Raw genomic sequence first — 23,607 nt, 5'->3', positions numbered from 1 at the left:
TCTCCCCATCCCTCCTCTTGCTCCCCTTCCCCTCCTCCTTTCCATCCCCTCCCCTTTCTGTACAAAAAAAATCAGGCATAGCAACAAAGCTGGTAGCAACCACATAAAGACAAACCAGAGTCAGCGGAGAACATTCTCAGACCGGTCTGCATCCATGATGGATGTGGCTGACACTTCTGATTAATACCCCAACTATGTTCTGTTTGACCAAACAGGACACCCTCACTGTCTGGGTACATGTTGACACAGACGCAACCAATGGATCTATTACTCCTGCTCAGACACGGATACCATAGCACACAGCTTCTCATCGCTGGTATGGTATAGACCCAGTAGAGATATAGCACGGTGTGCTCATTGTCAAGTTAACCCGCTGACCGCTTCATTCGGTGATTCTTACAGATTTCGTATATGAACCACCAAGTCCCGATAGGCTATGGGCAACAAAAATACATCCCTTTGCTGGTATAGACCTTGCTATCGATGTTACATGGTGTACTCATATTAAAGTGATTGGTTAACATTGGTTTGACTTTTAAAAAATCAGAGCTAGAAGGTCACACTTGTCACCTGTGTCTGTGATATGTTCCAAAAATGAAGCCCAGAAAAAATTGCGTTCGAAAATGATTATTTAGTGCTTCAAAAATTGAAATATAAAGTGACCGGAAACACCATCTTAAGTTCATCCCATACACTTATGTGTACTATTTAGGTGTCTATAAGACGCCTATTTACAAAATCGGGTTTGTCTTGTAGTTTTAGCTTTTTATTCTCAATAATGGTTGTTTTCAGGGTTTATTAGTTCTAATACATGCACTTGTACACATGTTTCATCGTGGTTTGAGAATTTTTTAAATCGGCTGCTCACAAAGTTAAACAATACCTTTAAGTTAACTTGTTGACCACTTAATTCTATCATTCCCATAGAGTTTGTACATTGACCATCCAGTTCCAGTACGCAATGGGTTAAGGAAATAATTGTCCATTGACCAGAACAGGGAGAATGGGAACACATTCTAGATAACATAATCTAATGCAGAAATGGTCAGTACTAATGAATTCGTCGCTTCAACTTTAGAACTTCAAGATAATAATAAGCCATATTTGCTCCATAGTGACAAATATAATGGCCAAATTGATGACCAGTAAAGATAGGGTGTACTATATTGGGTAACCATTCAACAAGCATGCACACCACTAAGTATTTTAGTACTTAGGCACTATGTCAGGACTCGGGAAAAATCTGAATTCTGCCAAGAAGCTGAGAATCCCATACTGATCAGACAATGATAACACCAACTACGGTGATGACTGCAGCAACTGCTACGACGAAAAAGAGCACGTAGTAATATTATTTCCACCACTCCTACTTCTACAACGTGACGTTCCTTTCGAACATCCAGGACCCAATCCAAACTAAGGGAAAGCATGAAAACCTTTCTTAGAAACATGAAACAAAATGGTTCCCAGCAGATGCCAGTACGAATTTCATTCCAGACATAATCTGACGCTATGAGCATAAAATGCAGTTAACGCCATTGTAAAATCGTCTAAACAACATAAGCTAAATGCTGTCACAGAAATGCCAGCCTCCTAGCCCCTTCTTCTTGCAATTAATGTCAAGAGCAATTTACAGCTCTGTTCTTGAAGAAAACATTCTCAGTCGTCACCAAGTGAGTTCCGCAGGATGATATATCATGGTATACGATGCAAGGAAATATTCATTGGTACAGAGGTGATACCAGCTGTTTTGAGATGGAAAGAAAGTCATCTTCCCTGTTAACATCTTCTCTGTTCATTTGGTTTCTTGGAGAAGGGCAGACCATGTATGGCATGAACATCCAAAATCATACTCAAGTCATAAAGTTAAGCATGGTCCTGTACCCGATGTGGGGTGAATGGGGGGGGGGGCGGGCATGGGGTTTTTGTTGTACAGGTGCATGAGACAGAGTTGAAACCAACATGAAATGTATGATACAAGGAATCTCCGGAATCTTGCCCCTTAGTTCTTGTCCCTCGGGGAGCCCGCCTTATGCTGAACATTGTCTGCATAACTCGTGCCGAAGCCAAACCCCAAAAATGTTTGTCAATATTTCATGAAGACGATTAAATCATAACTCATGCTCAAAAAGAAGTGCAATGATTACCAGCAAAAGTTATCCCATTTTATTGCTCTTTAATCATTTCTTTTTAAAATTATATGCCAGAGCTGTTTTTTATTCTTTTATCAAAGGAAGTGCCTAATGCTTTGTAATGACTGTCTGATCTAAAGCTGATATTAATACCTTGAATGTCTGTTAAGATCTAATGAAGGAGAAATACATATTGAAATATAACTCATAAGTTCACAGAATTCCATTACCAGCAAACAATTTTATTTACTCCTTTTATTCTTCCATCAAAATTTATCACCTCATCTTCTCTATTAGTATTATTATTATTATTATTCCAAGGATGTGAAATATGCGGGAATGTGTCTGGGTATAAACAGAGAATAAATCAAGACGTTTCATCAGGGAGTTTAGCTATCGGCTAAATGTTATGATATAAATTGTATATCTTCTTCCAAAATCATATGCTTTACAAAAAACCTTTAAAATTTCTGATATTACTAAATTCAATTCATTTTCATGATAGGAATATAAAAAATATCAATCAATTAATTTGCTCCTTTGTAGAGAGAAAAAAAAATCGGACAGTAAAATGAAGTACACATAATTTCGTCAGGTTTCTGAAACAGTGCAAAAGCAGATATGATGGTTTGGGGTTAGATTTCAAGGAGTTCCCTATTCTAAAATCTTACATTTCAACTGAAAAAAAAAACATATCTCGAGGACAAAATTCTAAATACTATATCCTGTATCTCAGTAAAACCATAAGGAAATGGTCTAGCCTGAAATTATGAAATGGTTTGAAATCACTGAATTGAACTCCTAGAATCCATCCATGACCTCCAGAAATAAACACTCCCTATTGAAGAGGAAACGCATCCTTGTTTGAGAAGAGAAATCTGTCTTCACCATTTTCCAACAAAGAAACAGTTAAGAGATATTAATTTGGAATATCCACATTCTCCAAGAACTTTTGAAAAGATATGCATGTGATCATCACAGACAACGATCAGAATAATTATCTTCATCTTATATCTTTCTCTGAAGGGTTAAAGATAGTTGCAGGTACATCCAATAAGCTGAGAGAGATGACTATCTCGGGGCATGGAAGACTTTCAGGTGTAAAATATGGACCCTGCTTCACGAAAATCGTCATCAATAACAACTCATAAAATGATCTAAAAAAGCAAAAAAATCCTAGCCAATAAAGCCGGCATAGTTTTAGAATCTTATGACAATGGCGTTCGACTTGTAATCATTATACAGGATCATAGTTCAGTGGCTATTTATCAAAGGTCTTTTAAGTCCTGCACTCTTGGATCGGTTTCATAAAACTTGTTATCGCTTGTTAAGTTCCACTTTAAGGCCATTAAAATGGTAAAGTTTAAGTGATTACGTGGAATTAAAATTGAACTCAAGCACCTGTGATTGATTCAGAAGTTTTATGAAACAAAACTCTGGTAGAGACAGTAAACACTGATATTGGAAGTTCACTTTTAATTAGCTAGTCCTTGGAAAGTTTTATTTCCAGTAATTCACTAATAATACAAAGCAAAACGTTTAACTGAAGTACATGTGTAAGTGCATAATAAATTATAGAATATAAAACAATAAATATTATAAATTTTATAAAAATTATAACAATAGATTACAAATACAATCAAAATCAAAATCAAGCCATCCTGTTTAGATTGAGAATCTGATTTCATCATATTCTCAATCATTTAACTCACTCTTTACTCTGAAAGAAGAAGTTATTCAATAAACAATAAGAATGAATAAACAAAATATAAGTTCATGTACCTGGTATGATTTTACATAATTGACTTCATAACAAAATAGACCTGCTATTAATACATACCCCCAAAACATTACTTATTACAAAAATTTTACAAAATGAACTTTCAAAAAATTACTGATAGAAATTAATGTTTTAATTTCAATATAAAGTGAAATAAAGAGAAAGGAGGGTGACACATCCGTAAAATGTAGTGCAGTCCCTCCTTTCCCCAACCTGTTTAAAAGAATAATGATTTTAAAGATAACTGAATGTGCGATTGATCTTCGACATGGCTACGTACTGGTATGTATTATAATAACCCAGCACTTGATTACACCATGCATAAACCTTCACACGAAATAAACAAAAATAATTACAAGTGTGGGGCTTTGGTAGGAAACCTTTCATGCATCACAGGTCAGAATAAATAACAGGCATGCAGAACCTAAAAAATGCTTTTATTATACCCACAATGCAACTTGATTAAAAAAAAGAAACACTCATAATGTTTCAAACGCAGAAATCAATGCAGTGGGACTACGGGTGTTTTAGCTCTTTATAGGGTAATGAATGGGGAAACTACTGAAATAATAAGGGGATAATATCACATACATTAAATGAAGATTCTAGGTAGGTGCCCATTACCATATTCTAAATGGATAAATGATTTCACTTCCACTGGGAAAGGCTGGAAACCATTTTGTTGAGGAAGTGATGCGCTCATTACTATTTTTGCAAAATATTAAAATGAATATAAGATATTGTAAAACTTGTCAAACTCCCCAAAAAGGCCATCGGAAAAAAACTATTTTAGTCAATCTTGGCTTGTTTGTTGATATAAATAGAGGAAATAGAAGGCAGAAGAATTGCAGAAAACAAAATGAATGTAAATGGATTTTAAGTTAGTTGATTTTATTATTTTTTTCCCAAAGAAATTACACTTTAATAAACTTTTGTCATCCAATCTGCTGAAACAATTCCGAGTCACAAACTCTCAAGTCGAACTTGAAATTGTATTCCTCAAATCTCTCTGGCTTTTTCGCAGATACCATGAATTTGCAGTGTAAAATGATAAAATAAAACCTTTCACAATGAAGTTTCATTCATTTTGCTTTGAAATTAGTCGGGTTAGAAACCAATATACATCTTATTTGGCAAAGAAAAAAATAGAGCAGTTTTCAAAATTGTTTGTTTTAATTTCTTTTTTTTTCTTTTTTTGTTTGTTGATTTTTGTTTATGGTACGCACCATGGACACTGCAACGGGCAAGTAAAAAGGACTGTACATTGCGTTGATGTCTGTAGCAGCCTGGCTCGTATGCACTTGGGCTTGACCCTGGAGATGAGACAAAATGACATTCATGTTGACCAAAAAAAGCATATAAAAAGCATACTATAAAAGCAAATTTAAGAGCATTTTGGATTGATAAGGGGGGTAAGCAGGTGGTGGTGGGAGGAGGGGGGGGGGGGTAAGTGGGTGGTAGAAAAGCATTGGAGGAGCCGGGGAGGGGTATGGAAGGAGGAGTCAATTAGACCTTTAAATAAATGAGAAGCATTTTTTGAATGAAAAGGAACGTATGTGATAGTTAATGGAGAATTTGAAGCAAGAGGTGGTTATGTGTAGTAAAAAGAAATTTTTGTTTTATTCTAACATAACCAAAACATATATTGATCATTCTAAAAAAAAATTGATTGGGTGAAGTACAATACTAGTGGGGGTGTGAAAGGGATGAGAAAATGAGGGTGCACGGAAACTGATATGTGAATATTGCTAGGAAATAAACCCCTTTCAGATGTGTACTTCAGCTGAAAAAAACTTTGATGATGATAGCTTAAGAGTGGAACCGGTAGCTATTGGGATGCAAGGGTGTGGCAGAGGAATAGGCATGACACTCAGGGGGTGGGGGGGGGGGGCTGGGGGTAAGAGAGGTGTAGAAAATTATAGGCAAGGGTTTGCTATATAAAAGATTAAAGGATTGTTGGTTTCGTTGGGGAGGCTAGGTTGATATTAAGTTTGTGAAATGCAGACAATTAAAACTACTAAAAATTATGGCAGAGATGGAATACATGGTTAAGGCTAAAATGATTTTAGTGCTATACATGTAAGTGGCAATCATTAATAACAGTGATATAAGACAAAAATTGTATTACTGAAAATATGACAGATGCAATGGGCATTTTACTTCTTTAACACTCCAATTTCTACATTTATCACATTCAAGCAAATATGCATATCATTCGAATTTGCAAAACAGCTTTTCAACAATAATTCAGCAAAAGCAAAGCAGCACCAAATATGTTTTCTTATGGAAAGGATAGCAAAACTAAGAAAATAAGCATTAGGCTTCTTATACTGACAAGTGGAAGCAATGTAGAAATAACAATAAAAAGAAATGACAATCATATAAATGATACATTTCATTAGTTATGAAGAATATTTGGAACAATATACTAATGTAAAAGGTTTGCATGATGCATCAAATATAGACAGATCACAATTTTGGTATTGACATGCTTATGAAAAAGTGATGAAAATCTAACTGGAAAAATGTAAACATTTTCATGGATTATTAGTTCAAGTGAGGTTGGGTCAATATTATTTTACAGATAGGTGAAAGAATGAGATCAAATCAAATCCTTTTGAAATTTACAACGAAATTGGTCTGTCTATCTTAATATAAAGAAATGAAAGATTTCTTCAAAGCCCCCACCCCGCCTTAACTCCTCACCCTCCCAAAAGAAGGTCAGGAAACAATGCACAGATTGAATGGATTATTTCTTTGCATGGGGTATTATGTTGAGAATAATGTTCCATTGCTGAATGTTTTTCATGTTCCCCATGTTGACAGCTTAAAGGGACTCAAGATAACTACAACAAAATACAAAATACTAAATTAATTTGTGGTGTTATTTTATATAATTTTATACATATTTTTTTCGGGGGGGGGGGTGTTATTTGATTTTACCTTTAAAGATTTTGAGTTTGTTGTAATCATATCTTTATTTCAATCAAGAGCAGTGAACAAATGAAATACAGATTTTTTAGCCATAAAAAATTATTACTTTTTTAAAGGATTTGTCTTAAAAAATAAAGTATGTTATGTCCTCAGAATAAGTCACTGAGCTTTTAATAAAATGAAACATTTCATTTTGGTGTGCTCTTAAATGATTTCTTTCAGATATTTATTTGTGATTCAATTAAAGAAATTGTGAAGCACAGCCGCACAAATACAATGGACGCAGTTTATAATATCATTAAAGACATCAGCACAGTATACATAAGCCTACAAAACATTGTGAGTGATGCTGGTATGTATATTATACAGATCTGTGAACTTTTATTCACTCCTGGCTAATGGTTTACAAAAAGCCATGAAGAAAACTATGTTACTATAAAATATTCACAAAGCCCTTACAAGAACTGATCAATAAACCATGAATTTCAAGCTTCGATTTTACTGGCACACTTTCGAAATTCCACTCTCGCGCTGACACTCGGGCAAAGTTCTCAGCGCGTGGAATGCTCAATATTTAAACGCGGTGCTAGGATACCGGAGAAGCTGATCGCAATGGTCGAACAGTGATTCACAGTTGGAATATGTATGTGGAGATATCTTATGAATACTGGATGAAGGTTGTAGGGGAAAGAGGTGTTTTATTTAACAAAATCTATCATCATGAAATCTGTATAAGAGTGAGCTAAGATTGTAACACAACACTCAGTATGATTTTAAAAATTGATGACCAAAATTTGAACAGGGGGGGATGTGTCTGTAATATACTTCTACAAGGGATACAATAGTCCCATCGTAAGTAATTTGCCAATAGACGATTTTCTTTAGACATCTTGAATAGTAAGCAACTACATCTCCTCATAATTTTGATGATTCTCCAGATATATTAACCCTGTAACTGCGGTGCATTTCATTAGATCATCCCCTTCAAGCAGCTCCAAAACTATTAATAAAAAAAACTGTCATATTTTTACTGCATAGACCTATAAAGAGATGTTAAGAGGTGTAAGGTGGCACCAGTTTTTCAGCAATTATCCACCAAAACATGATGAAAATATTGAACAAGTGATATCTTCTTGAGAGTACCTGTACTTTATATTCAATACAGTTCGCTTATATTGGGTTTTAACAAATGTAGATCTGTATCATTTGTCGTGGAACTGTAAAGAACTAATTATTAATCAAAGAGGAAGTGAAATAAGAACATTTATATAAGACAGATATAATACTGTAACTAGGCCTATATAACAACCCAGTCCCATCATATTAACTTCCGTGTCTGGTTAAGGAAATGTGTTCTTGTTATGAATGCTTACGATGTAATCATACCCCCATCGATCATCTAGCCACACATTTTCAAGCTAGTCCCACATTATGTATACAGCAGAGTCAGACATCTTGATGGAGTTAACTCAATTTCAAGAACCGCTGCAAAAATTGAGGCTCAAAGCCTTAGGGTATCACTTCATTATGATAAAAAAGGGAAGAAAAATCGCTTTATGAGACAGAATTTGCTAAAAATGAAGGCAAATTTTGTGGAAAGGAGATAAAAAAATATGTCTTGTTTATTCAAAGTGGAGGAAATAAAGGAAATTATGCTTGAGGAAAAGGAATCTATTGCATTTTTGGTTTTCCGTTTCCCATTGTCCATCAACACTGGACCCTATTTGGCATTTAAATTTCTGATCAAATTGCATATGATCCAAAGAAATGGTTCAAAAGCTGTCATCAATTACCAGTCGACTAAAGGGCATACACTACAATACTCAATTAATGGCACTTGACAACTCATACTTTTATGAGGTTTTATCTGTTTTGTTTCTTGGCATTTAGATAAAAATATCTACAAGACCTTGTCACACCTTATGCACCAGCTCCAAGCTTGAGATCATCACACCAGCAACTTCTTAAGACTCCCAAGACACGTGTAGCATATGGTGCACGGGCTTTCTCTGCCTCAGCACCTTCTCTTTGGAATAATTTGCCGTTAAATTTAAGAATTATACCATCACTGGAGACCTTCAAATCCAAACTGAAGTCTTATCTTTTCTAACAGTATTAGTTTTTGGCACTTTCACACTCATCCAAACTTTCTCATTCTTTTCTTGTGCGCCTCGGAATCGAATATTTCTAGATAGATGGCGCTATATAAATGCCTATTATTAAAAACAATTCCAGTATTCTGTCAAATTATCTAAAAGGTCCCCATCCCTATCATAATATATATTCCAAAGACTAAACTGAAATTCTAACTGAAGCACATTCTACTACTTAGATTAAAGTATCCACATACTGAAGATGAATCTATTGGAAAAAAAAACTTCCATTGTAATTAACTAGCCTCTACATCATATACAAATTAAAATCAATACTATTACACTAAAAATATGATTGGAAATGGAACAAAATTAATTCATTTATATCATCTAACTTTCATGATGAAATAGGAATCAAGTAAATGCAAAAAATTATGCAATAAATAACATTTAAAAAATCCTTTTATACTTGGTTCAAAAGTCTACCTAAAATTGTCAAAATAAGTCCTGAAATATTGTCCTTAAAGCATGATCATGAAACTTCCTTAATGAAGAAAAATTGGGAAAATGCTGTTCCTAAACATTGTGTATTACATTCTTGTCTATATTACTTTTCATAATCAGCAAAAAAAAAGGGAGACACGAAGCAAGATTTATGATTTTGCAGTGGCTAATCAAAATTTCTTGGAAAAAAATGACACATAATGTCAGACTAGGAAGAACCAAATCAGCCCAATTTAACATTTTCCTGAGTATAATGAATATGATTGTTCATGGTAATTATTATCACCATGGTTACGGGTGAAATTCAATGCATCTACTTGAAATGATCAAAATCAGCTGTATTTTATTTTAAAGAATCCCTTTAAAAATCATGGCATAACAAAAAATCAAATGCATCTACTTGAAATGATCAAAATCAGCTGTATTTTATTTTAAAGAATCCCTAAAAATCATGGCATAACAAAAAATCAAATGCATCTACTTGAAATGATCAAAATCTGCTGTATTTTATTTTAAAGAATCCCTAAAAATCATGGCATAACAAAAAATGAACTTTTAACAGGTTTTTCTTTTTTGGTATACAGGTCTGATACTCTCAACTTTATACCCCTGCTAGTTACTAGGGGAACAATGATAGGGCTTCACTATACCAGTCAGAATCAATAACTATAAATGATTTTATCTTCAGCAATTTCATCTTAGGAAAATAAGGACTTATAATGAAGATAAAGTCAGTTTCTAAAGCTACAGATTTTTATGGTCAAATGATCTTATTTTTTAAAAAGAAAATGAGCTTATTCCTTCAACAAATATCAACTAATACTAAATTCTAATTTGAATACATCATTCTAATCTCAATATACTCAAGACAATAACACACAATCTGATGCGAAATTATTTCTAGTTCCGGTTTTGACAGGCATTGATTTTCTCTTTTATTGCTTATTTTATTGTTTGTAACAAAAGGAGGGTTTTCAAAGATTCTTTTTTTAAAGGTGTAACTATTCTTGCTGGGTAATAAAAATCATTCTGTAGTAAAGAGCAAGTCAACCATTAAAAGTGTGAACCGTAAATGCCAATTTCTGTCAAGTTCGGACAATCATCAATATTTTTGACAAATGGTATTATAGTTTTTATCAATAAAAGGTCATTTAGCTGAGGTGCTTATTGAATAGTTTATACAAATATACATTTTGAAACAAGCTAGGTGAAAAAAATACAAACAAATACATAAAGTCATAGAATATTCAATGTTAGAAGTCCTTTGGGATGCTATTGACTGAACAAAATAAGTTAATGTACTTTTATTACATAAATGTTGAATATGTATCATTTATATGATGTCAGAACAAATGATTTAATTATTCAGAATGAATTCTACTCTAATGCAGAAAGGAGAAAGTTAAATGTGATTAATTTATTTCAAAATTGTATGGGATGAGTAATAAACATGATGGAAAAATGTAAAGGAGTGATGCAGTGAACATTAGTGAAGCATATTATTGCAAGAAAATTGTTCCATTAAATACTTTTGCACAAAGAAATTGAATGAATAATTTTATCTAAAGACATTCAGCTGAACAAGTTGCCCAAAAATCAATATATTCCCTGCTACTTGGCTTAAAAGTGTTAAGAATAATAAATATGTGTAAGTCCTTGCAAATATTTTCATTGGGGAGGGTAATCTCAACTGATACTGTAAAGGGCAGGCATAGAGAGTAAAAATAATAAGCTGCCATTTCAGTGTATTGTGAATTAGTTATATTAACTTGCAAACCTAATCAATTATATTTATGTAAACGAGGTAAAATGAAGAGGAGCTGGACATTATGCTGCTAAGAAAGATTGAAGCAAAAATGCATTACATTTCCAAAATGCAGACAAAGAGATATACATATATGACAAAATGCATGATATTTGCCTTGGCATAAAAATATTGCAATAAACAGTACTCTCAAAATAGACATGTGCAATAAAGACTGAGCGATGCATGCATACCCAATAAATTCATAAAACACAACACATAGAGCAAATATAACATTGAGAGGATTTTTGTTTGTTTAGTGGAGGATAAAAATAAAAAAGCAAATGATAAATTAATGTCATATCACACGGCATGAATGTCATATGATATATCTCGCAACAAAAACTCTCTTACAGTCTGTCTGAAATATCAAACCATTCCTTTGAGGTAGCAGGAGACCCTTTAGTGAACATTTGAGAATTAATAATAAGATGATTTAGAAAGTGTCCATGTTCCAACTTTAGCAACTACGTGAATTCTACATTCACTAAACTTCAGACCAAAATGAAACATAAGATATTTTTAATACAAGAGAATGCAAGATATCAAAGTTTACTAATTTTCAACTGGATGGCTACCATGTTTCAAATTTGGTTTTATTATACATTATTTTGTTGCAATTTGGAAGGATTTAACTCAAAGACTGCCCATTCTCTAAGTTCTGGTGAGAATCATATAGGGGTTAAAGGTCCTCGGTTGCAATGGCTTGATAATCAAAACAGATTGTACGTGTTTCACCTGCATACACCAAACTAACGAAACCATTCATCAACTTGTTAAGGAATTAATTATTATGCTCTTGATTTCTGTTTAGCCTCTGCTTTACTGTAGGCTATGCTGTGAGCAAGAAGGACATTAAACCAACATACTTTGATGTGGGATTTATGGCCTTTTAGTTCCACCCTACACAAGAATGAACTATTATTCATTGTTTAGCGACATTGCTTTATAGCACAGCCCTGATAGGGGATGGTAGAAATGAATTTTTTTTGCTTCTCACTGCAAATATTAGCCAATCACCGTCAAACAAAATGCACATAATAAATGTGTAGGCCATGCACAAAAGCTAGATGCAATTTGGTGTTAATTAATCCTAGCTCTTCAAAACAGCCAGGACGCATTAATTTATAATGAAAAATGAAAGCAGCATCCACATGCACAGTTAAACTAAAACGTGTGCCGTCTAAATGTTTTTGTACACTCACTCCATAGGATGGAAATCAAATCAAATCACCCCCTCTCTCACTCTAACTTTCACTTAATTTTTCAATCTTTCTTTTTCTTTTTTTTCTTTTTTGATTTGTGTGTTGTAAGTGATCTTACCTGCCCGCTGGCAGGTATACTGTAGGGCGATTGGGGCACAATTTGCAGGCCGTTGTACTGTATTTGAGGGGGCGCATGCTGGTGGTAAAGGGAAGATGATGCAGGTACCGAGGCAGCGGTAGAATCCTTTCCCGGGTATGGAGAGGACGTTGGGATCACAAGCTGATGGTTACTCTGCGGGAAAAAAAAGTCAAGTTGGAAGAGGAACAACAATAGGGGGCGGCATTCAATATTGAGATATACAGATATAAACACAGGTGATTTTTTTTTCTTTTTTCGTTTGATTTGCCATACCGTACAGTAAAACTTTTACACAGCATAGATATACATATATATATATTTGCTTTCATAATATATTCAAACTTTGTGATATAGTGGAATTGCAGATAAAGCGGTTTGGGAGGGAAGTATTACGAGTGAGGTGTTTGATCATTTAACAGCAGGTAATGAGAACATGGAATGCAAGAATGGGAATTTACAAATGACACTTTCAACAATTGCACTTCTCCTGAAAATGCGACATGATAGCATCATTATCATACCATATTTACTTTTATATCGATTTAAGTACAATGCCTCTAGAACTCCCTCTTTTCGTGTTGTAAAACTTTTTGCCTTGAATTGATTAGAAAGCATGTTTTCTTTACTCTGGGTGCAAAGGTGGAAATAAAATGAAGTAATGATCTCTTGAAAATCATTAAAGTCATGACGCCAATAGAGGGGTGAGCCACTCTTTGTTATCATCAAACAATGTTTAATGCTCATTGGTGATAGGGTAGTTGATACATGTTTTATCTACCCCCGCCCCCACTCTCTCTCTATCACTCTCTTGTACTGTTTGAAGCCATTCAGCAAGGTTGAAGCCATTTTCTCAATATAAATTTCGTTTCCATTTTGTTCCTTCAATCACACCAGAGGAATTTTCTTAATGGATGGGTTGGGTGTAAAAAGAGAATTTTACTCATGATGAATTCTTGAAATGTGTATGATTGCATAGGCTACATTTTTATTCAATATTTGTTTCGGTTTCTTTAATAAACACAAATGTAGATGTTCATAGAAGGTATGATTGATGTAATATTTGCACATCACTGGGTTTGTTTAATCTTCTCATGAGGAAATAAAAATAGAATTTAGATGACATGCTGAAAGCTCATATCATTCTCATTTATATCGAATTTATCACTTCTGTTTTCTTCTCTCTATTTTTTTCTTTCTCTTCAGATCACTTGCTCTCCCTCCATCTCTACCTGTCTCTCTCCTCCTCCCCTTACTCCCCTTTCTCCTCATCCTTGTCAACCTTCTCTCAATTCTCCTCCTATCCTATCTATTGCACCCCTACCCCTACCCCCCTCCTCCACCCCCCCCCCTCTACATCTAAGCATTTCCTAATAATCACTACATATATTTCAAAACATCTGTACGGCCTTTGTTATCCACCAAAGTTAGCTGTATTAAACCAAACACTCATACTTCTCGGATTATCATGATCAAGGTCGCCGTGAAGCCCTTTTCTTTACCGTTCTATTCATTCCATCCTCGTATATGACAAGTCATATTCCAATTTAAAGAGAGTGGTGTATTACATCAATCACATTAAAGGCCCGTCTACCGTTGGCATTCACATTCTAATGACCGTCATTGCCAATGCACAATGCTAACGGGCATGTTCAAACTGTTCAGATGGATACGAAAATGAAAGAGAATTGTATAAAGGATCATTACTGTTGAGTAAAGGGAGTGTTCATACTAATGATATCCTACATGCATGAACAAGGAATTTTTTTTTTTTTGAGAAGATGGCAGATCAACATGGCAGGTGGCGATCCTAGACAAAAAAATTTTCAAAGTAAAAAATAACATAGTATTGCAATCTTCACTGAAGCATATTTCAAATGAATCTTTAAAACATAATAGAAATAAAGATTTTGTGACAACCTAACAGTGTGACAAAGAACTGCCTGATATAGCAACAACTAATGTAGCCTTTGTAAACTTGTTCCAAGTAGTGAATCATAATTCATAACTATTTATCAACAAAAGAAATAACTTTAACATACCTAGGTCCATGCAGAAACTTCTACATCGGTAGGCCTATATTGCTCTTTTATGGGATTTGTTCCATAAAACATAAACAAAAAATTGATTTAAATAAATGTACCTTATTTTTTATTCCTTCAAACAATTTTGTAATATAATTATATCCTGTTAAACATTAAACCAGCAAGCCATTTAAAGTGATTAGAATATGATGGAATGGTATAACGAAGAGTGCTGTAGACCTATTCTCTATCATTTGTCTCTAGAGGAATCATTGGTAGCCTGACAGCCTAAACAAAGGGCTAGCTGATTCCGTAGAATTGCATGCATGTATGCTTATGAAACATGAAACATTTTTCAATAACAACCCACGCTCTGGCAATTCTTGTGAAAAAATAAACGATAGATGGATGTGAAGTATGTATCATATTGCAGTATTACAATATCATTGAGAATTTTATTCATCATATAGCCAACATGATTAAAAAGGAAAATGGAACGACAATTCCTTGTACGTAATTCTTCAAATTGATTTGACAATTTTAGAATTGTAATGGAAAGCTATACTTTATATATTTATGTGGGCTTAGGTTTCTCGAGATGAAAATATTAGACAGTATTTTTCTTTTTCTTTTTTTTTTTGGAGGGGGGGGGCATTGTTACTTTGAGAATTTTTTGCTGGAGGCAAAATTTAAACTTCAAATCCTAAGAAAGGGGGGAAACAGTATTCAACCTTCCAATATAACCCTATGTGGTGATGATATGTAGGCATATAGGCCTATATGGAAAAGTGCCACTTTAATGCTCACTTAACTCTGTTTTGAGAAGGTCCTTTGAAGTGATGTCAATATGTTGATAGTATGCATTCAATTAAAATTATCAACAAAAACTTTGATATTTTGGGGGGTCTGTCAACTATTCACTACTAAATCACTTTTAAAAATGAAATGGTCTAAATTACAGAATTATTTCTGATAATTTTCCAATGGATGCATACACAATACCCCTCTTTATTTCTTTTATCTTGCCTGGTGTTACATACTTTTTACAATAATGTTTGTCAATGTTTTTTATTTGAATTTTAATAATGTGCAATTTTATATATTGAATGTGCAATATTCTCTCAACGGTTTTTCCATGAGGGCTCGCATGCCTCTGGGCAATAGTACTGAATTTCACTTTTGTGAGCCCTTGCCCATGGAAAAACCGTTTTCTTACTCCTTTCTTCTTCTCATTCATTTCTACTTTATCCATATTTAATTACTCAATTTCAAATTGTATTTAATTAAAAACATTGTACAATTTTTGCATGATTTTTATGGCAAAATAAAAATAATGATAATAACAACCTTACAGAGTAGAGAACTGTACAGGCTTACAATTTTTTTGAGATCTCTCCCATCCAACCCCCTCCCCATGACTACAACTCGGACCTTTAAGATGTAATTGAGCTTGCAGCCAAAATGGTATTCAACGTGACATTTTCTTTCATTAACTACCGGTCCTGGCCGGGTACTGTGATTACATTGTCTGCAGATGACGAAAAGAGCATGCAAGAGAGAGAGCAATTTCAAATATCTACAAAATACGCTAGGAATACATGTCCGTGTTCTAACCCTCAAAAGTAATATATTTTACGTATATCTTCTCCTCCCCGTCACATCATAAATCTGTCTGGTGTATCGGCAATGCCCCCCATTTCTCAGAATTTAATGTATTTTGTTTTCAAGGGGAGACACAACTGCTTAACTTAAAGTCACGCTCACAGATGCAGTAAGCCCTGAAGAGTCATTTGTGAGCTTTCTCAGGTTTCTTGAGAAAACTTGGGATGGTCTCAATCAAACTGGGAATATATTACTCTACAAAAGCAGGGTAATTACAAATGAAAAGGATGCATAATAATTCCCATTAGAGCTAAGATTAACATTAACCTTTCCTTTCTTCTCACAAATAAAAAAACTTTTCCTTTCTTCCTTTTGTTTCTTTCTTCTTTTCTGAGAGGCAATTATGCATACACTCCAATCACAGACCGATTTAAAATTTCTCGACATTTCAACCTCTTCATATCTATCATCTCAAAACTGAAATGATTTTTATTCTGCCTCTGAAAAGAGATGATAAATGCATCCGACGGTGAACATTGAACAGGATTCTAATTTACAGCCTAATTTGCAACCAGTGTTAAATGAAAACATTGCAATGGATGCATCAATACAGATGAGTCAGTATACTTCATGAATCTGTAACCACCCCACCCCCCTTCCCTTCCAGTCCAAAGGATAATACTGAGAGATTTTGTAAATAAAATTCCTATTTTAAAGATTCGGTAAGGGACCAAACCTTTCCTGTAAATGCAATCAATAATCCCAAAAAATAATAGCAAGATTCAGTTTTAAAGGTCAAGTCCACCTCAGCAAAATGTTGATTTGAATCAATAGAGAAAAATCAGACAAGCACAATGCTGAAAATTTCATCAAAATCGGATGTAAAATAAGAAAGTTATGACATTTTAAAGTTTCGCTTATTTTTAACAAAAAAGTTATATGAACGAGCCAGTTACATCCAAATGAGAGAGTTGATGATGTCACTCACTCACTATTTCTTTTGTTTTTTATTGTTCGAATTATACAATATTTCATTTTTTACGAATTTGACGATTGGGACTTCCTTGCCTGAAGCACAAAATGTTAAAATAATGGAATTCCATATGTTCAGGGAGGAATGAAACTTCCTTTCACATGGCAATGACGAGAAAATCAAAATAATTCATTTTTCAAACAATAAAAAACAAAAGAAATAGTGAGTGAATGACATCATCGACTCTCTCATTTGGATGTAGCTGGCTCGTTCATATAACTGTTTTTGTGAAATGAAGCGAAACTTTGTAATGTCATAACTTTCTTATTTTACATCCGATTTTGATGAAATTTTCAGTGTTATGCTTGTTGAATTTTTCTCTTTTTATTCAAATCAAGTTTTTGTTGGGGTGGACTTGTCCTTTAAAATAGTTTTAAATTCCCCCAAAATAATCTTTTTTTCAATTGTCCTGGATCATTTTCATCTTCCTCTACCATCCAATACTTTCACCCTACTCTTTGCTTCTAGTTTATTTAACCTTCTTCCTCCACAGCAAAAACTGTGGTGTTAACCGGTGTACATAGAGGACCACACCAGTTATTTTACACCGGTGTTAAATTGGTGGTGTAAGTTTTACACCTATAGGTGTTAGTACAACACCTACGGTTGTTACATTTACACTCTTTGGTGTTATGTTCAATCTCTAGGGTGTTATTTTAACACCTCAGGGTGTGGTCCTCTATTAACACCAATTGGTGTCAGTTTTAACACCACAGTTTTTACAGTGTCTCTTCTTTATATCCCTCTCCATTTTTCATCCTTCTTTTCTCTTTAGTATTTGCATCACACTTACTCTCTATTTATATCTCCCTCATATCCACCACCTTACAAATCATCCATCTCTTTTTAGTTTGTGGCAGGGACTTTCCATCTTTCGTCTAATTTCGTTTGAATGTAAATGATGCGCATACCCTCATTTTAAATGCCTCTTCTTTCTTTAGGGTAAACTGTTTTTTGTAACGAGTAGTATGTCATTCTTATAGGCCCCAATACTCTTCCTTTTGCAAAGAAAATAATTTAAAATGTAAAATAAATTATGATGATGGTGGTAGTGGTGGTGGTGATGATGGTGGTGATGATGATGATGATGATGATGATGATGATGATGATGAAAACGATGGTGATGATGATGATAATGATGATGAAAATGATGGTGATGATGATATAAAATTATTAATTTTCATGTTTTGAAACAGAGTTTATGATAGACAGTGCAAAAGGAAAGAAAATGTATGTATGAGCGTTAAAACGATTGTTATCGAGTCAATAGATGTAACAGGGAGTGAATTCAGACAATAAAAGAATCAATTATTTGAAGTTTGTTCACAACTAACATACATCATTCTTCATAAATGTAATATTGGTCGATATATTCTTTTGGATCAACGCCTCGACAGACGACCTATGTTCAAAGCAAACTTTAGAATTGTAGCGGGCAGAAACTTTTGTGAAAAGGGGTCGAAGGTTGAATAAATAGAATGTTCTCAGAGTTCCAAAAGTCTAATCTCTATAGCAAATGTGAGAATGATTTGACATCAAATTATCGCTACTTGCTTTACCCTTAACAATAGGAAATCAAGGCAAATGTCAAATAGGTTTTATCTTCCATTTAAAGCTACAACTGTTTCATGCTCCATGTAAAAATGTTGTTCATACAAGTGAAATTATGGCACTATGTAGAAAATGTAATTCCTTTTTCATTTGTTTATAGGATGATAAATAAATAAATCCATTATGATGATGTTGATGATAATGATGATGGTGGTGGTGGTGGTGGTGGTGGTGATGATGATGATGATGATGATGATGATGATGATAGTGATGATGGTGATGATGATGGTGGTGATGATGATGATGATAAAGCTGATAATGATGATGATGAGAATGATGATGAAAACGATGAGGGTGATAATAATGATAAAGATGGTGATGATGGTAATGATAGTAGTATTAGTAGTAAATGTGGCAGTGGCGACGGTGGTAGTTGTGGTGATGGTAAAAAATGAGGTAGTGGTAGCAGTAACAAGATGATGATGAGATAATATTTATGAGCTGACAAAACTTATTTATAACAAAAACATTGAAGATGGTGATGATAATGATATGAAATAATATTAATCGAATATAATGAGAAACTTCATCAATAGTATGAAAATCCAGAAAGCTTTCAGAATCACTCAGTTGGTATTTGACTGGTATATTGGTATAGGCTGTGACAAAAAAAGTTATGTTTTTTATCAGTATCAATCGTTTTCCCTTTGTTTGCATTTAAATGTGATATTGTGAACAATGCAATGTAAAAGTGAGCCTCTGGAATGTTATAATAAACTTCTATGGTGTGAGAATGTTCATATATGTGCTTATGTGTGGGAGCACATGATGGTATAATCTTAACACAAGTTTCTCTATACAGATGCCGAACAATGAAAGCAAATGGGCTCAGGGTTAGTGTGCAGAAGATTGCAAGAAACACACATATTTTCGCAAATATACGCTCCAACCATTTTCAAAATGCATTTTATTTTCTAACATTGCAGCTAAAATCTTTATGAAGAGTTTGCCGTTTGGAGTAACTTTATGCAGGTTTGTGCTTGACGTTGCGACATGCATGCCATCAATATGAACGATGCAATGAGAAAAATGCATATCATACCGGACAATGCACCAAGATAGTTATATAGTGCATGAAAAATGCATCATAATTGTTATAGGCAACTGCACAAAACAATTTCATGAATACTAAGGAATGAGGATAGTAAATATATAACAAGGCAAGTAAGTACATCAGTTTGTTATGAAGAAACATACTGCAAATATTTGAATTTCATTGCAATTGTGGGAAGGAATATTGGCAGGCCCATATTCTTTTGAGAATTAAAGTCAACAAAACAGCTGATCTTAATAATTAAAAATAATGTTTGCAACTGAATGATTCTATTTTGGTAATTTATATTTCATTTCAATTCTAGTTGCCACAAAACTGAAGTATATTAAATCTGGGATTTTATTTATATATTAATCTTGGTGTCAATTCATAGACATTAAATCTTTGCTCGATAGAGTTTTAGTTAAAAAAAAGCAAAGCACAAATGTACATTTTACTGAAATATTTTGTACTTTCATACATGAAGTGACTATTTTTAAAATTGCCATATTATTCAATTTTGATTCACAATAATAAAATGTCATTTTTTATTGAAAATAACTCTGAAACAATCTATCACTTTTTTCCTGCTTTGAATGTAAATCACTGCAGTTTAACCATGGCACTGAATAATTGTTCCTGAAATGCATTAATATCTAAAAAAAAATTGCTCTTTTTGTAGCAACAAAATCATAAAGTTGTTTGCTCTTTAATAAATATTCAGAGCATAGGCATTAATTCATCCACTGTGCTGAGGCATGGATGGCAATCACAAACTAGTTCTCAAGTTATTAAAATATAGATTCTCTGGTTTGATATACAAAACTGCTTCAAGAAATAGTTTAAAAAGAACAAAATCAACAGCGAGGATAATACCAAAAAAAAAAAACAAGGAAACAAACTGCTATTTAAAAATGGGGGAATAGCACAACTAAAATACGCAAAGCATGACTGGGATTTTGTTTCTTTTTGAGGATGGGGGGTGGTATAAGGCGTTCGGTACTCACCCCAGGGCCTGCCTGAAGACCTTGGCTACCCGTCAGAAGGGTGGTGGAGCTGGGCGAGGGTTGGAGCTGGAGGTTGGTCATGCCGACTACTTGCTGGAGCTGCTGGTTCTGGAGGTTCTGCAGCATCTTCTGGGTGGCGAGCGTATTACGCCCGTTGATCTCCAGCTGGGTCTTGAGGTGTGGGGGCGGGTGCAAGTACTTGCAGTTCTCCCTTGTACAGCGACCCTGTGAGCGGGGCGGGAAAAATCAGAAAAACATGAAGACGGAATGGGTAAACATGGATGTACGTGATCGACAAAGGAAGGCATTATCACATTATTGCCAGCGAGGAGGCTCCAATTTTCTCATGGTTAATAACTGTGAATAGGCTAATAGAAATGTGCTAACTTGTAAATCCATTGTGAACAAACCTGTAGAGAAATGATAATACAATCTGAATACTGGATTGATATAAAATCCTAAGTTCCTTGATGAAGAAACTGACATTGGAGGCAGCAATAACACAACATGCAGAAAACTCTGATATTCTTCAATGCGGGCCTATAACTGATTGACCACGGAAAACAGTGACGAAAGAAAAAGGAAAATGAAACAGAAATAAACAAGAGATGATAAATGGCTGGCCGACCAAGTTGCACTCTGCATGCCATGTGTATATTGAAAATATATTTCTTCCTTCCTCAAACAGTCAGCTGATAAATAGAGGAAAAAGGAGTTGATGTGAGAATTTTACTTCCTCCATTAGAACAAGTGTATCACTACTAAATCATTGCACATGACCCAATCTCATACTCTTTTTAAACTGCATTATCTACACAGATTTAATACACCATTCTTCACCATTCAGCAATGATTGGGGATAGTGTGACGATTCACCTATATATCCATGGTGATATATCAAATTATGGAAATCAGAACATGAATTTCTATTAGATTCAATGTGACAAAAGGCTTTTGGCAAAGAGCACGTTATAATGTACTTCAATTCAATTTAAATAATTTTTTACTTGTAAACAAATCAATGGACAATGTCATTTTCGGTAGCATTATGGAAAATTTTCCCGATATTCTGCGTATAAAGGTCAGTATCTTCATTGTCAATATCTTCACCATCACTATCTGCATCATCGTCGTCGTCGTCGTCGTCGTCGTCGTCGTCGTCATCATCATCATCATCATCATCATCATCACCATCACCATCATCTTCATCATCATCTTCATCATCATCATCACCATCACCATCATCTTCATCATCATCATCATCACCATCATCATCATCACCATCATCATCATCACCATCATCATCATCATCATCATCACCACCACCATCATCATACATAATCATCATCATAAGCATTAATACTGCCCATACTGTCTTTTCTACTTCTGCTGCTGCTATTTCCAATTATATTAGAGTTGTACAGCTTCTGTTATTAATATTTCTCAATGCTAATCATTCATCCCTATTTTCTCTATAATCATCATCAAAGCTAAAATGAAATCGTTATCGACACCCCCATTATATCTCAGCTGGTAATATGTCCTACTGCAAGTTTAATGATATTCCGACCACTTCTTGGTCTTTCGCTTTTGATTATTTACAGGTATTCTTCAATTTGGCGGGCTCCTGGTAGCTTTGTTTGCTCCCGTAATGCCAGCACACCCTTCCTCTGTTTGCCCCCATCAACGACCCAACATGTGAGCATACATTATACGTGTCAGACAGGCATCTTGAAATCAGACGCTGAGCGGCAGAAGGATGTTAGCTCCATAGAGAAGCAGGGCGTTAGGAGCCTTTTAGCTCTCAAGAAACCATGGTACCATGCCACTACCATCTTGCAAGGCTCTTGGTTCATTTAATGGTGAAAGAGTGACATGTTAATGAGGAAATGCAGTAAGATAATACTCTTATTATACTACTTGATATTAGCGACTAGTGGCTTCTATGAACACATTACTTTAAATGTGGTGTTTAATATCAAAAGTAATGGCCTATATCAAATGAGGAAACAATTGATATTTTATTGCATATTTAAAAGTTGATGAAAAAAATAAAAGAAAGCTGTTTTGCCTAATTCTCCCATACCAGAATATGAGAATATTTCAAATTGTACAGAGTTTATTTCCCCTCTTTAGGAAACAATTCATGGATTATTTAAGAGTGCATACTGAATTTAAGTTAATTATTTTCTATCTGGCGTGTCTCAGTGCGTTAGTTCCCTGTAAAAGGGGGTTCTGGAAATAAAGCATTTACATACTTATGCTGAATGAGGATTTTAGCAGATTTGCAACATAATGGAACATAAACCTGGGATTTATAGCTTTGATACGACAAAGATTCAAACAAATAAAAGTTGATAAAAGACTACAATGCGGTTGAGCTAATAAAAAGAATGAATGCCATTGATTCTAGAAAGCCTCCCCCAGCTAGCTCGTCAATAAATAACGAGATCACAGACTAGAACATGATACGGGAGCAAAGATCAAGACTACTTTGGAACTTTGGACTTTAAACAATTAGCAAGAGGCAATAATAATCTCATTAAATGTTAACGCAGGTGCATGCATGTGGGGTTCTTTCGGTCTCTGGTTCTGTTCAATGTTTGAGTGGGGTAATGAGACCAGAACCGGGAACGACAGTAAATAAGGTGAGTAGTAGAGGGGTGGGGGTGCAGACATGAAAAGAAGAACAGAGAGAGAAGAAAAAAA

The 23,607-nt window shown here is 34.4% G+C and overlaps 1 protein-coding gene across 11 annotated transcripts in view; it reads right to left on the bottom strand.

Annotated features, from left to right (window-relative positions):
* LOC121429542 (muscleblind-like protein 3) overlaps positions 1-23,607 on the bottom strand; it is a 79,011-nt gene that overhangs the window by 33,624 nt on the left and 21,780 nt on the right. For 9 of the 11 annotated variants that reach the window (XM_041626604.1, XM_041626602.1, XM_041626603.1 and 6 more), the window contains exons 2-4: positions 20,899-21,123; positions 12,571-12,744; positions 5,139-5,225 (exon numbers count right to left, since the gene is read on the bottom strand). In XM_041626604.1, the coding sequence (XP_041482538.1) occupies positions 5,139-5,225; positions 12,571-12,744; positions 20,899-21,123 (486 nt within the window). The remainder of the gene's footprint in view (positions 1-5,138; positions 5,226-12,570; positions 12,745-20,898; positions 21,124-23,607) is intronic. The other 2 variants (XM_041626609.1, XM_041626605.1) reach the window with 2 other exon arrangements.

Source organism: Lytechinus variegatus, chromosome 16 (genome assembly GCF_018143015.1).
Source record: "Lytechinus variegatus isolate NC3 chromosome 16, Lvar_3.0, whole genome shotgun sequence".
NCBI lineage: Eukaryota > Metazoa > Echinodermata > Echinoidea > Temnopleuroida > Toxopneustidae > Lytechinus > Lytechinus variegatus.
Note: the sequence above shows the minus strand (reverse complement) of the source record. Positions and strands in the feature narration are given on the sequence as shown.